Source organism: Callospermophilus lateralis, chromosome 9 (genome assembly GCF_048772815.1).
Source record: "Callospermophilus lateralis isolate mCalLat2 chromosome 9, mCalLat2.hap1, whole genome shotgun sequence".
Taxonomy (NCBI): domain Eukaryota; kingdom Metazoa; phylum Chordata; class Mammalia; order Rodentia; family Sciuridae; genus Callospermophilus; species Callospermophilus lateralis.
The window spans coordinates 67,875,946-67,890,389 of record NC_135313.1 but is presented as its reverse complement, the minus strand read 5'-3'; the positions used below and the strand labels follow the sequence as shown (position 1 = coordinate 67,890,389).

The window sequence follows — 14,444 nt, the reverse complement described above, 5'->3', positions numbered from 1 at the left end:
CCTCAACAACAGTGAGGCACTAAGGAACTTATTGAGACTCTGTCTCTGAATAAAATACAAAATAGGACTGGGGATGTGGCTCAGTGGTTGAGGTTTCCTGAGTTCAATCCCTGGTATTCCCCCCTTCCCCCCAAAAAAAACAGCAAAAAAGAAATAAGCTATCAAGCCACAAAAATGACTGGAAGAACCTTAAACACATATTGCTATGTGAAATGGCCCATGCAAAGTGCTGTTCACTGGATTAACCATATGACTTTCTGGAAAAGACCAAAGGACAAAACCAGGAAAAAAAATCAGTGGTTGCTTGAGATAAAGGGGATAAAGAGGGACATATAGGTTGAAGGCAGGGGACTTTCTGGCACAGTAAAACTGCTCTTTTTGATACTATAATGATGATTCACATCATACATTTGCCTAAATCCACAGACCGTAGCCTAATGTAAACTATTCACTTGAGTTAATAATAATGTATTGCTATTGTCTTGTCAGGTGTAACAAACGTACCATAATTAACGCAAGATGTCTATAGTAGGGAAAACTGGAGAAGAAAGGATGAGAAACATCTAGGAATTTTCTGCTTAATTTCAGGAAACCTAAAGCTGCTCTAAAAATATAAAGCCTATTAATTTCTTTAGAAAATAAATTAGAGCTATGACTTGGAAGGAATTCCACATAGTATCATTAAGAAATGCAACTTACAGAAAAGAATAGAAATAGAATCTTATTTTTGTAAAATAAGCAATAACTAAAAAGAATCCCCATATACTTTCACACAGTTATATGAACAAGGAGAAAAATATAAAATATGGAGAGATATACACTAGACTCTGGGGAGCCAAACAAAAAATGGGGAAATGATGGAAGATAAAAGAGTCTGTATATGATGAGATCTTTGTATTCATAAAAATTATAATCTTTATGTGTATGATAAACATAAAACATTTTAAAAGAAATTCCTTGTCCATATATCTGTGCTCCCCACCATACTCTTACATGTAAAAATTGGGTCTTACTCATCTTTACGTATCTTGAATCTAGTGTGAGCTACATGGTAGGTGTAAAAGAAATAAATGAAATTACAATAAAGTTCAAACTGTGTCCTTGAGGATGAGATATATGAAATAAGCAGCTCATGGATAACCAGCTACATGATAACAGAGCTGAGACACAAGGTCAGGGCTCCTGAACATAACTACTGGTCATTTCTCCTCCCCTTCTGTTCCCATGTTAACAAGTATTTATTTATCAAATTGCCCTTCTCGTACATCACACATTTTTTTTTCCCCGAATCTTGGATTATTCTGACACACCCCATACTTGTTTCTAGGCAACCTTGAGCATAATAGTTGCTAAGCCAAAAGGTGTGGTATCGGCTGGAAATATTAAGGGCTGAGATCATTTTGGAATGACAAAACCATCATGGGTATAAAAGGAAATGCAAAATATTTGGTACATTTACCTCATCTCTTAAACAGAATTATCAGTCTATTTAGTCTGTGAAGACTGGCAGCTATTATCTTCCAGACATTTCTCTCCCAGAGCGGCTCCTAGTGCAGTGGGGGATATGGGCAAGTGAACTACCATCAGGGAATCACAGTGTGATGGGCGAAGAGATATAATGAAGCCAGAGAGGAGAAGCAGGAATTATAAATCAGGTCTCAGGGAGGGAGAGAGGCTTACGTAGAAAGGTGGGTCTTGGGCTGAGTTTCATAGTGGAGACTACCACAAGAATGGGCCAAAGAACATGGTATCCAAGAGAAATTAAAATGTAAAGATAAGGAAAATCATGTTTAAGAGAAGGCTTTGGAGTCTTCTAACTTGTATTTAAGTCTCTACTGTGTAACATCAGGCAAGATTATTTTCTAAACTTCCATTTTCTTTCTAGGAAAAGGGGGATAATTATGGCAACAGTCTCAGATCCATGAGAATGCGTGTAAAGTAAGGCTATGGAACATTACCACCCTGTGGTAGATGACAAGACACTTATAATCTCCAGAGCACAAGCTAACGAGAGGAGATGCTGGGATAGCCTCTATGTCAGGCTGGAGGATGACACCCATTTACTCAGTTATTTATGACTCATTTATTTGCGGTCACTACCTAGAAGTGATAATCGATAATTCTGGATGCACTAAGTCTATCCTGGAGAAGGCAAAAGAACACTGGAGAGTGAGCACCAAGGAAATGTAATAGAATCAGCCTTTTCTTTCTTCTGAATATGTTTCCTGAGATTTCGTCATGAAGAGATTTATGCTGCCCATAAAACTCTATTAAACAAACAGAAGGAAGACTTGTAGAGTAGAGGAAGTGAGTAAGGGGAAGGCAGGAAGGAAAGGGGTGGTACTGAGGTAAAAATGGAGAAAACTATGTTATACGCCTTTGTGAATATGTCAAATGAAACCTACTATTATGTATAACTATAATGCACTAAATTCAAATGTTAGTCTTTAACATGGGCAACTGTTATTCAGTGGTTCTCAATTCTGGTTGCCCATTAGAATAATCTATAACATTAAATAAAATTTTGATGTCAGATTTACCCTAAAGACTGCAATTTATTGACCTTGGTATTGAACCCAGACACTGAGAATTTTTAAAAAGTTCTTCAAGTGACTTCATCTTATGGGTAGTTATAAGAAGTAGTGGTTTACACAAACAAATCCATTAATTGAAAATAGATATGCTGAAGTTGCCATAGGATTCTGATTTGCTTATAGCTGATGGGCTTAGCAGAATATAATCAGAGAGTCTTCATATCCAGGAAACAGAGCTCAGCACTGTGGATGCAGGGTAAATATTATGATTGAGAGTCTCCATCCTGAGATGGTAAATGGAGTATGGAATGCTTTGCTTGGCCCGAGTACAGCAGTGTTGGTGTGTGAGATAAGGACATTTGATATTATTTGTCCCAGAGAGTAAAAGTCCGGGATGGGAATTCCCAGCTGTGTATTCCATTTCCAATACAGAGTATCTCTACAGGTTTCCAATCTTTCCTACATGTCTTAAAACTTCCTATCCTTGACAGCTATTGTCAACTCCATGAATTACTAAAAAGCTGCAAAGTTATCATTGATTTTTTTTTTAATGCTAAACATAAAGAGGAGGTGTGATCAAGCATTGGCTTTTCCTGAGTGTGTGAGAATTCCACATTGAGTGAGTGACTGGAGCAGACTGAGTGCTTTTGGTAGGACCTTTGTGGTCAGATTAGAGGCTCTCTTCCTTAGAATGGTTGTATATGGTGGGATGTGAGGGCTGGGAGGAGGTCTGAGGCATCTTAGAGTCTTTTCCGGAGAATGAGTGGTTTAACTTTTCAAAGTAAATATTCCCTGAAGGTCTTAAATGTAAAGCTAAGACAAAAGATATAAGGAGTAACATCAACCAATGTACAAGTCAGACATGTATACTAACTTTAAAATTATCAATAAATGCCTTTTTAAATTTAATCAACTTATAAGTATCTACAATTCAATACTAATTATACTTCATAGTACTTGAAAACATGAAAATATTTTTTTCTTTTGAAACATTAGTTGGATTTGTCTTTTATGAATAAGAACAATTTTTTGGTGTTGAATTAATGAGTTTTAGTATACTACTTAGGTGTCCATCTTAAAACATGCATACACTGAAATTAGTTACAAAATAATGTATTCATCCACCTCTTTAAATTAGTCACAGAAAGCATTTTTTTTTTTTTTTTACCTTCACATAGTTGTATTCTAAGAGAACGAACAATCCATCAGCAGATACTGAATAATCACTAATGGAATGTGGAAACTCTTCCTGTCAATCAAGGAGAAGAAAGAAAAGTTGAACAATGTAACCACCATCACTGAGCACTTACTACATAGATGGTGCTCTTCTAGACACATGGTGTGTGCCTTGGGAGCACCCAGGAGAGATGGCACAGTAACCCACACAGAAGACCATACATAATATGAGGTGGGCAAGAGATCAGTGTTAGAAAGGTTTAAATCTAACCAAGGAAAGATAGCTGTGAGGGTGGGGATCAGGAGCAGAGAGAGAACTTCCTCAGTAGAAGGAGCACCATGAGCAAAACCCAAGGTGTGGGGAAGAGTATGGAGGTTTGAGGAATGTTTAAGGGATGTGGGTAACCTGAATATAGCATGGGGTGTGCCCACAAAGTGGAAGGAGCAAGGGCATCAAATTAGGAAGAGTTGAGACTTAAATATAAGACATGGAACTATGACCTGCTTTTGTATGTGGAAGTGATAAATATCATTTTTTTAAAAAAGATAATCATGACACAGTGTCTAAAATAACACACGCAGGGGACTTGTATCAGGCTGGATTGGGGCAGTGCTAAGTGATCTGGTCTCCAGAATAGATATGCACAAGTTAGAGTACTCATTACCATAAGATTAATTGAGGGTTTAAACCAAGGCTATCAAGAGGAAATGGAAATCTGTGAAGTACTCAGACAGGGAATTGATAGGGTTTATTGAGGAGCTAATTATAGGGCATGTCAGGAGAGTCAAAGACGAATCTGATGTTTCTAGTTTGACTGGGAAGAGAATTAAGAGGTTATTTACCAAGATTGGAAACTTGGCAAGAGAAATAAGATGTTTTTGACAGTGAAGCGGAGATAACCAGTTAAGCTTGGGATACTGAATTTGAAAGGTCTGCAGGTCATCCCTGGGAAGGAGCCAGCTAGCTATTGGAAATTGAAATTTGGATCCGAGGAAGAGGTTAGTGTCAAAAACTAGAGGGAAGAGCACAGAAGCTGTGGAAGTGCATGAAATCACCCCAAACAGATACAAAGTGAGGAAAGAGGTCAGAGAGTAAAGAGAGCTGTAAGGAGCACTTACATGTAAATATATGAGCAGAGGAGAAGAATTCATCAAAGGAGACTAAAAAGTAGCAAAGACAGGGAGCATTTGAAGGTGAAAAAGATCCACTGCGTTGTATGCTGCAGAAAGTCCAACAGAATGAGAAAGGAGAGTACTCATGGAAAACAGGATAGAATTCATGAAGAAATCCCCAGAATTTCATGCATGATTTAGTTATATGGTTAAACATACAAATGTACGGTTCTCCAAGAAAATGGAGTTGTTTCCATTTTCAGCATTGAATAGCAAGATATTATCTTCTTGTTTGTAGAGATATTCATGATCTGAAGAGAGAAAAGATCCACATCAGTCTTTCAGGTTGCTGTCAAACATTTGCATAAGCTAAAAACTATGCAATAAATTTTAAAATTTTGGTTCACAAAAAGACTAAATATCTCTAGGTTGGGAAAACGTGAATGGTGACTACTACACTAGTACTTGTTCGTTCTTCCATCATTAATGTCAAGGTTTTAATTTGCATTTAACTTTTGATACTCCATGTCAAAGAAATTCTTTGTTTCTTTCCCTTTGCACCCTAAGTAGAAGAAAAAATACTCTCCAGAAGTTTTTTTTTTTCCAGAAGTTTCTTTTTTTTTTTTTATTGGTTGTTCAAAACATTACAAAGCTCATGATAAATCATCTTTCATACATTTGACTCAATTGGATTACACTCCCATTTTTACCCCAAATACATATTGCAGAATCACATCGGTTACACATTCACCTTTTTACATAATGGCATATTAGTGATTGTTGTATTCTGCTACCTTTCCTATCCCCTACTATCCCCCCTCCCCTCCCCTCCCATCTTCCCTCTCTACCTCTTGTGCTGTTGTTCAATTCTCTCCCTTGTTTCCCCCCCTTTCCCCTCACAACCTCTTCTATGTATTTTGTGTAACATTGAGGGTCTCCTACCATTTCCATATGTTTTCCCTTCTCTCTCCCTCTCTCACCCCCCAATCGTCTTTGTTTAATGTTAACCTTTTCCTCATGCTCTTCCTCCCTGTTCTGTTCTTAGTTGCTCTCTTTATATTAAAGAAGACATTTGGCATTTGTTTTTTTAAGAATTGGCTAGCTTCGCTTAGCATAATCTGCTCTAATGCCATCCATTTCCCTGCAAATATTATGATTTTATCATTTTTAGTGCTGCATAGTACTCCATTGTGTATAGATGCCACATTTTTTAAATCCATTCATCTATTGAAGGGCATCTAGGCTGGTTCCACAGTCTAGCTATTGTGAATTGTGCCAATGTGATCTTTGATGTGGCAGTATCCCTATAGTATGCTCTTTTAAGATCCTCAGGGAATAGTCCGAGGAGGGCGATAGCTGGGTCAAATGGTGGATCCATTCCGAGCTTTCCCAGGAATCTCCATACTGCTTTCCATATTGGCCTTAGCAATTTACAGTCCCACCAGCAGTGTACAAGTGTACCCTTTTCCCCACATCCTCGCCAACACTTATTGTTGTTTGGCTTCATAATGGCTGCCACTCTAACTGGAGTGAGATGGTATCTTAGGGTGGTTTTAATTTGCATTTCTCTGACTGCTAGAGATGGTGAGCATTTAAAAGCAAGAATTATATCTTCTCAGTGCCATAAAAGTACCCCACAGCCCAAGCTAACCAGGATGAAAATAAGCATAAAAATCTGCACCTCCATTAAAAAATATTCTTACCTGAAACCCACCGCAAGGAGTAAACCTTCACTCGGTAAGTATTTTTTAAGTAATCAGTTAGCAAATAAGTTTTGCGACTGTCAGCTGCGGCATCATCGGCTGGTTGAAGGAAAAAAAAAAAAGAATGCAATGTTCAATACTATGTAATAACCTAAGCTTTGGATAAAATGAACAAATGGATCTCTATAATATCAAAGGAAGAGATAGAATTCCTTTTCTATAAGTGCTCACGAAAATGTAGAGATACACTCATGCAAGGCACATTTTGAAATATTTCATACTTGATGATTGATACCAAAATGCATTTAACTAAGCTGGGTGCAGTGGCACATGCCTGTAATTCCAGTGACTTGGTTGGTTGAGGAAGAAAGATCATAAGTTGGAGGCCAGCCCCAACAATTTAGCGAGACTCTTTCTCAAAATAAAAATAAAGAGGGCTGGGGATGTAGCCCAGTGGGAGAGCACTCCTGGGTTCAATCCCCAGTATGGCAAAAAAAAAAAACAAAACAAAAACAATTAACACATACATATAAAGCATATGTATGTGTTCACAGTACTGGTAAGCTTCAATGTGAACATCTAGATAAGCAATTTCCAATAGAAACCAAATGTGAGCCACACTTGAAAAACATTTAAGATAAAATGAATCATAATAGCATATTTTATTTAGGTCAATATATCCAAAATATTTTTTCAACATGTAATCAATATTAAATTTCATTAATGAGTTCTTTCACAATCTTATTTCATATTAATTCTTTCAAATCTGTGAGTTTTTACTCAGCATGTTTCAATTTGACTAGGCACATTTCAAGTTCAATACCTACATGCGGACATGGAACTAAGTACTCTAGTGGATAGCACAGACTAGATAACCCTCTGCTGAGTCCCTGAGGTCCATTTCCAAGCCCTCTTGCTCCTCAGAGACCTTTAAGACATTCTGATCAGACCTTTTAGAAGTCCTTCTTTGTCTCACTGCTTTTCCTTGAACTTGGTGGCATTGCGTGGTTCTATATTCTGCTACTAGGGACCTAAATTCAAAATCTGAAACATGTTTGATATCTCCTTCTCTTTTCCTACCGATTCCATCTAATTGAACCTACCGATTCTTCCTGAAAAATCTGTTTCCAGGTATTCCTGCCATCCGCTTCATCCATCCCAATCCATCCTCTGCATCATCATTGGAGAGATTTTTCTTATATCACTTTCACTCAGTGCTTATTTCCTTCAAAGCTCTCCATATGTCTCCATTGCCTATAGGAAGGCAGAAATGCCTTTGCCCGGCACTGGCAGTGTTATGATTTGGACGTGGGGTGTCCCCAGAAAGCCCACACGTGAGATAATGCAAGAAAGTTTGGAGGAGGAATGATTGGGTTAGTCTAACCAGTGAGTTAACCCCTGATGGGATTAACTGGAGTGGTAGCCTGTAACTAGAAGAGGTGGGAACTGGGGTGTGGCATTGGTGTATATATCTGTATCTGGCAAGTGGAGTCCCTCTCTCTATTTTCTTATCACCGTGATGTGAGCTGCATCCTTCTGCCACCCTCTGCTGCCATGACGTTCAGCCTCACCCGGAGCCCTGAGAAGTGGAAAGGCCCTCTATAGATTAAGACCTCTGAAACTGTGAGCCCTCAAATAAACTCTTCCTTCTCTACAGTTGTTCTGGTCAGATTCTTTAGTTACAGCAGAGAAAAAACTGACTAAAACAGGCAACCTCCTCCGTCCAACATGCTTCTCTCTTCTAGGTTCATGTCTACTCCCTGCAGAAACTCTTATCTTAGTTCATGATTTGCACACTAAACCCAGGAGACCCTCTCCCCCTTTCTCACCTCTACTTCTTGTCCCAAGTCAGTTTTCTGTGATGTCTTCAACTGCTCTCTTATTTGTCACCACCAGCTACCCTCTGACTCCTACCTCTTTCATGAAGACTTCAATTCTGCCTCCTCTGACTTCTGCTCTTTTACTCTTTTGGCTCCTGTTATTTCATGACTTATATTGATAACTATTTTCCATGACTGCTTGAGTATTCTATTCAGCTAGGCTGTATATTTTTTTTAAGACAGGGTCTTTTTTTTTTTTTTTTTTTTGCATCAATTCTCAACACCTAGCACAGGTTAATGCTGTACTGTGCAGGCACACACAAAAAGTTTTAGTTGATTAACATAGGATTTCTTCCTACAAGCATAATTGAACCAATGTGCTTCCACAATCCCAGAGGCTGACAAAGAGCTTAACGTCTTTTCCCAGATCTTTGACTTTTCCCGTATATAACATTCACTCCCACAATCAGCCCCATTATAGGTCTCCTATATCTACTCCAGTAGCACCTTCTCTTATTAATTTTTCACAGCTCACGGGAAGGTAATTCTCTAACAGGAAATGTTCTTTCAAAAGGTAGTCTTGAGATTTTATCCCTGTAGACCTTATCTGGCAATAGTCTTGTACCTACCTATAAAATCTTCTGTTTCAATAGATAACGTTGCTACATTTCACTTGATCACTTTGTTGATTTTGCTTAAGCCTAGTTTGTTAAATACATTATGGAAGTTTGAAAGTAAGGTATTAATGCTAGTTAGCAGAAAAACAGAAAGTGGGTGAAATGAGCACTTGGGCTTGTCAACCGTCAAACAAGAAGTAAAGAAGTATTTGTGCTACAGAAAATATTATTTGAACTCACACTGGGGCTAGTATCTATGAATCTGGATTTTTTCACTGATGCCCTCAACTGTTTGTATGCACCCAGATATTTTTTCATACATCTAATGATTATAAAACAAGCATTATCTGATAAGTACTATTGAAAAATGCCCTGCTGTTAATACCTGTTAGTCTAAAATAGACAAAAAACACAATCCAGATTAGTATAAATTGAGGTATAGATGGTCATAGACTTTCACAACTCTATTCTCACCTATTGATGTAGTTATCTACCTGAGCATACAGAAAAGAGAACAATATATTTATGTGTACATGCATACATATGTGAACATATGACAAAACAGACATGTCAACATAGAACATCTCTCACTGGCTCTTGACTTTGTGAGAAAGGAATGAACTGAACAGCTATAACAGATCACACATGTACTATCTCATTTGAGTGCTATGTGCTGCAATTATACTTGCCCATGGTTTTTGAGGGCAACATACTTACATCTGGAAAAAAACTGAGGCCAAATTCCCATGATGTCACCCAGTGCCCAGAGGGCTGCACTTTGCACTCACAATGCCTTCCTCACTGAGCATTTACCTCTCCCGCCCTCCTGGGATGTCCCTGGATTTTTCTCTCACCAGCCCATGGCTTTTCTACACCATCATCTTTACCACAGTTGACTCCCTTCTGTTCACGATGGCCCCTGTGCATCCATCTGTCAAAGTCCCAGATATGATGGTTGATGGCACACTCTTGTTAAAGCCAAGGCATCCCGTGAGGTTTACCCCTACCTTGGCTTGAGTCAGATTCATCCGACTGCTTTACAGTAACCCTGTAACCTGGTTTCTCTCTATTAGCTACCTAGTCCCAGAGCAGCATGGCTAACTTGGAGCAAGTAGAGCAACAAATGTTCCCTGTTTTTTTGCCTTGCCATTTGATAAGCAGGGCACATTGGAAGACAGTTTGGAAACATCTAGATAAGCGAGTTCTGTGAGATGTGAGTGCCAAGTCCAGGTTTTGACCTTTAGCAAGTTCATAGTTTGCTGCCAAGTTCCAACCTATCCTGTCAAACTCTTATAGGACATGCTCATGTTTCTTCTTCCTCGTCTACTTGTTCACTGACAGGGCACGGCTGCAGCAACAGATGAAGGTCTTTGGCTGCTTGTGTGGTTTTCCTGGTGCGGCCTGGGACATGTCGTTCATTTGACTTATCAGTTCAAAGCACTGTGCTAGCCAAGTGAAGCAGTTAATCATATGTTACCCATCATCTCGTGCAGAAATCTTAGATTCAAATCTTCCTTAATTAAAAATTAAAAGAAAAAGGTTAGTAACAGTATGCTTTATTTTTTTTTTGGGGGGGGGGGTAGAGCAACTATTCTTTGAACCATAAAAAAAGAACATTTTTATCAGTCATAAAAGGTAACTAACATCATTTAAAGTGTTTAACCTCATGATAAATTCTCATCAAACTGTGGTATCTTAACAAATCCTTGCTTTAGGATCAAAATTACTTCTGAATAAAAGAAGTTCCAGAATAATAAAGTCCAAATATGAAAGTAATGTAGTTTCATGTTTTTATTAATTATTTACTGAGTAATTCCAGTAGATTTTGAATACTCATATGTCCATTCATACAAAACTATTTTAATCGGTCTTAAACTCTGATTTACAATCTTTCTACTTTACAAAGATAAAATATTTTTGGTTAAAAAAAAGACTAATAAAATACATTAGCAGGAAATGTGCTTTTATGTCTCATACAAGCATAAAGTTGTTAAAAACAGACAAAAAGATATCTGGTTATAGAGTCCCTGTGCTCCGTATGATGATCAGTTTTACATTCCACATTGATGGTTTATCTATGATGGGTATAAGAAATAAAATGGGTGTCACTTCAGAATTTGTGCTATCAAACTAGCCTTGACATGAGGACAGAGGCAGAAAAATCCATACAGTAGAAGAAGAAACTGATTGAAAGAATTCTCAGATCCTGTGGTTGGATTACCCAGCAACATGTACAAACTACTACTCATCTCTGATGATTCCAAAAATACAAGGGGTTGAGTAGCTGGAGGTTTTGAAATCAGAGAATCTGGATACAGGCTCACTCATTGCCTTAGGGCCTTAGGAAAAATTACTAAACCTTTGGTGTGGTTTCAGTGATGGTATCTCCTCCAAAATTCATGTTGAAACTTAATCCCCATTGTGGTAGTTTTAAGAGATGCAACCTTTTGTAGAAGGGGTTGAATCTTGAGGACACTGTCCTTGTGAATGTGTTAATAATCCCTTTAAAAGGGGCTGGGGGGGCGGAACTAGCTTAGGTCTTTTTTCCCTTCAACCTTCTGCCATGTGAGAAAGCAGCTGCAAGAAGATGTTATTAATGGAGGAGGATGTTACTAGGCAGGGAACCTGACTTCCCAGACTTCCAAGACTCTAGAATGGTCAAGAAATAAATCTCTGTTCTTTATAAATTATCCAGTCTCAGGTCGTCTGTTATAGCAGCCCAAAAGGGCTGAGACAGAAATTGGTACCACAGAAGTGGAGTGCTGCTATAAACACATACCTGATAATGTGGAATGAGTTTGGGAACAGGGTCATGAGTAGAGGTGGGACAGTTTTGAAGTGCATGCTAGGCAAAGCCTGTATCACTATGAAAGGGGCATTTAGGGAGATTCTGGTGAGGACTCAAAAGAAGAGGGGAGCTGTAGAGAGAGCCTCAGTCTTCTGAGAAGTTATTTTAAGAGGTCTGTGCTCTAGGGCTTTGTGGAAAGCAGAATTTAAGAGGTACAAACTGTAATATTTGGTTGAAGAATTCTCTAAGCAAATTGTTAAGGGTGTTCTGTGATTTCTTCTGACTGCCTGTTATAAAATATGAGAAGAGTGAAATGAATTATAGATAGAATTTATAATCAAAAGGAAAATAAATTTAAGGATTTGGAAAAGTGTCAGTTTGGCTAGGAAAAAAAAATCATGTTTGGAATACCAAGGGTGTGGCCAAGCAATTATTTGATAAAGAGAATCGTGTGTATAGAAGGAAGACAAATGCTATTTGTCTTGGTCTTCTTTGTGCTGCTATAGCATGTTGCCACAGACTAGATAATTTATAAGCAACAGAAGTTTATTTGGCTCATGGTTCTAGAAGTTGAAAGTCCAAAATCAAGAGACCACTTCTCAGAAGGATCTTCTGTGTCATCACATGGCAGAGGCATCAGATATCAAGAAAGTATACAAGACAGAAAAAGAGGAGCCAAATTTAATTTTTTTTAACAAACCACTTCCTTCAATAAAACATTAACCTGCTCATGAGTATCGAGTGCTCATCACCCAAACACCTCCCTTTAGTTCCATATCCAATACTTTTGCAGTGAGATTAAATTTCCTAAGCATAAACTCTGGGGGGCATGTTCAAACCATAGCACTATTCAATAAGACAGTGAAGAATAAACCTGAATGCATTTTGAAGATTATTGGTGCCTCCCATTCCTGACCCAGATCACTGAAGCCTAGGGGACAGAACTGTATCAAAGATGGACCTTGGGTTGCCCATGGTACCTGCACTGACTCAAGTCACTGTTCCCTGAATTGTGATGCTCTGCTCCTCAGTTGCCCTATTTGTGCCTTGAGCAGACCTAACAATTGCTCAGATGACCACTCTGGAAGGTACAGGCCTGAAACCTTGGTGGCATGTAGTCTACTTCTGCAGGTACAGAGTGCCTGATCTGAGAAGGCATGGCCACTGCCATCCGGATTCCAAAGGATGCCTCAGAGAGCCTTGGGGTCCATGCAGAGAAGTGTCACAGGGTGAGACCACTACAGAAAGCCCCAACTTGGGCAGTGCTTACTGGATCCTTTGGGACACACTTTCCCAAGTGACTCCACAACTGCAGATCTATGAATGTGCAGTGCCAGCCTGGGGACCACAGACACAAGACTTCAACATGAGAGTTGCAGCATGGGCTGTGCTTATTAGCAAAGTCAAGGGGGTGGGATTCTGTGAAGCCTTGGGGACCTACCCCAGTGTGTCTGAAAAGTGGAACATGGAGTCAAAGGTCATTCTCAAACCTTCCTCTGACACAGCAGGCCCACTCCTGTCTGAGGAAGTTTGCATTTACTATACCCTCTTCCTGTTGCCTGTCCTGTTGGATTTTGGACTCACCTGGGATCTGTTATGTCTTTCTTCTTGCTTACAAAAACAGGCAAGACATTCTTGGAAGCAATAACTTTCTTGATTTCACAGGTTTACAATTGGTGAAAAAACTGCCTCAGGATGAATCTTATCTGGAGTCTCACCCATTTGTGATTCAGATGAAACTCTGGACTTCAGACTTTTGAGTAGATGCTAGAATGAGGTAAGACTCTGGGGACTGTAGAGATGGAATGACTCTCTCCTGCACATCAGAGCATGAATGTGAGGGGACAAGTAGTGGAATGTCATTCAAAGTTCATGTTGAAACTTAATCCCTGTTTTGGTATTAAGAGGTAGGGCTCTGGGAAGTTATTTAGTCATGAGGTTGCTGCCCTCATGGATGGATTGGTGCTTTATAAAATGACTGGAGGGAATTAGTTTAGCTCCTTCTGCCTTTTTGCTCTTCTGCCATGTGAGGTCATAGCATGAAGACCCTCTGCAGACACTGAATGCTGGCACCTTGATCTTGAACTTCTTAACCTCCAGAACTATAAAAAAAAAATGAACTTCTGGTGTTTATTAATTCCCAATATGCGGTATTTTGTTGTACCAGCAAAATGGACTAGGATGAACTTTTAAAGTCTCAAATTATTAATTAAAAAAATAAAAATAATAGCATTATTAAGCACACAGGGATCTGAAATGATTAAATGAGATAATGTTTGCAATGTGCTTAATTCAGGACCTAGAATTTAGGAAGCCCTATATCTGTGCTACAGTATGTATTACTGCTTTGCTCAGAGCATGTGTTATACCCAACCAGGATAGAAAGATGAATTAAAAAAAGAATCTCTTCCCCAGAGCACCTAGAAGTAATGTAAAGAACAAGAATTTCACTGCAATAAAATAATAGCCAATTAAATTTCACTGTGTTCATAATTGCAAACATTCCTAATAAGGCAGAAAGAGGCCATTACACTGAGAAAATATCCAGTACAAGTGCAATCTAATGACTTGCTAGGTGTTAATGAATATCACATCTTCTCTCTGACATGCCTTTCACCATCCATTGCATCCATTGTAAAAGGCAGCAGATTATGGAATGAAGGAAAACACTGACTTAATGGAATTAGAGGATT

At 38.7% G+C, this 14,444-nt stretch overlaps 1 protein-coding gene across 1 annotated transcript in view; it reads right to left on the bottom strand.

Annotated features, from left to right (window-relative positions):
- The window catches only part of Dpp4 (dipeptidyl peptidase 4), an 81,233-nt gene that overhangs the window by 47,700 nt on the left and 19,089 nt on the right, over nucleotides 1-14,444 (bottom strand). The window contains exons 3-5 of the mRNA XM_076866842.2: nucleotides 6,527-6,625; nucleotides 5,043-5,134; nucleotides 3,703-3,783 (exon numbers count right to left, since the gene is read on the bottom strand). Of these exons, the coding sequence (XP_076722957.1) occupies nucleotides 3,703-3,783; nucleotides 5,043-5,134; nucleotides 6,527-6,625 (272 nt within the window). The remainder of the gene's footprint in view (nucleotides 1-3,702; nucleotides 3,784-5,042; nucleotides 5,135-6,526; nucleotides 6,626-14,444) is intronic.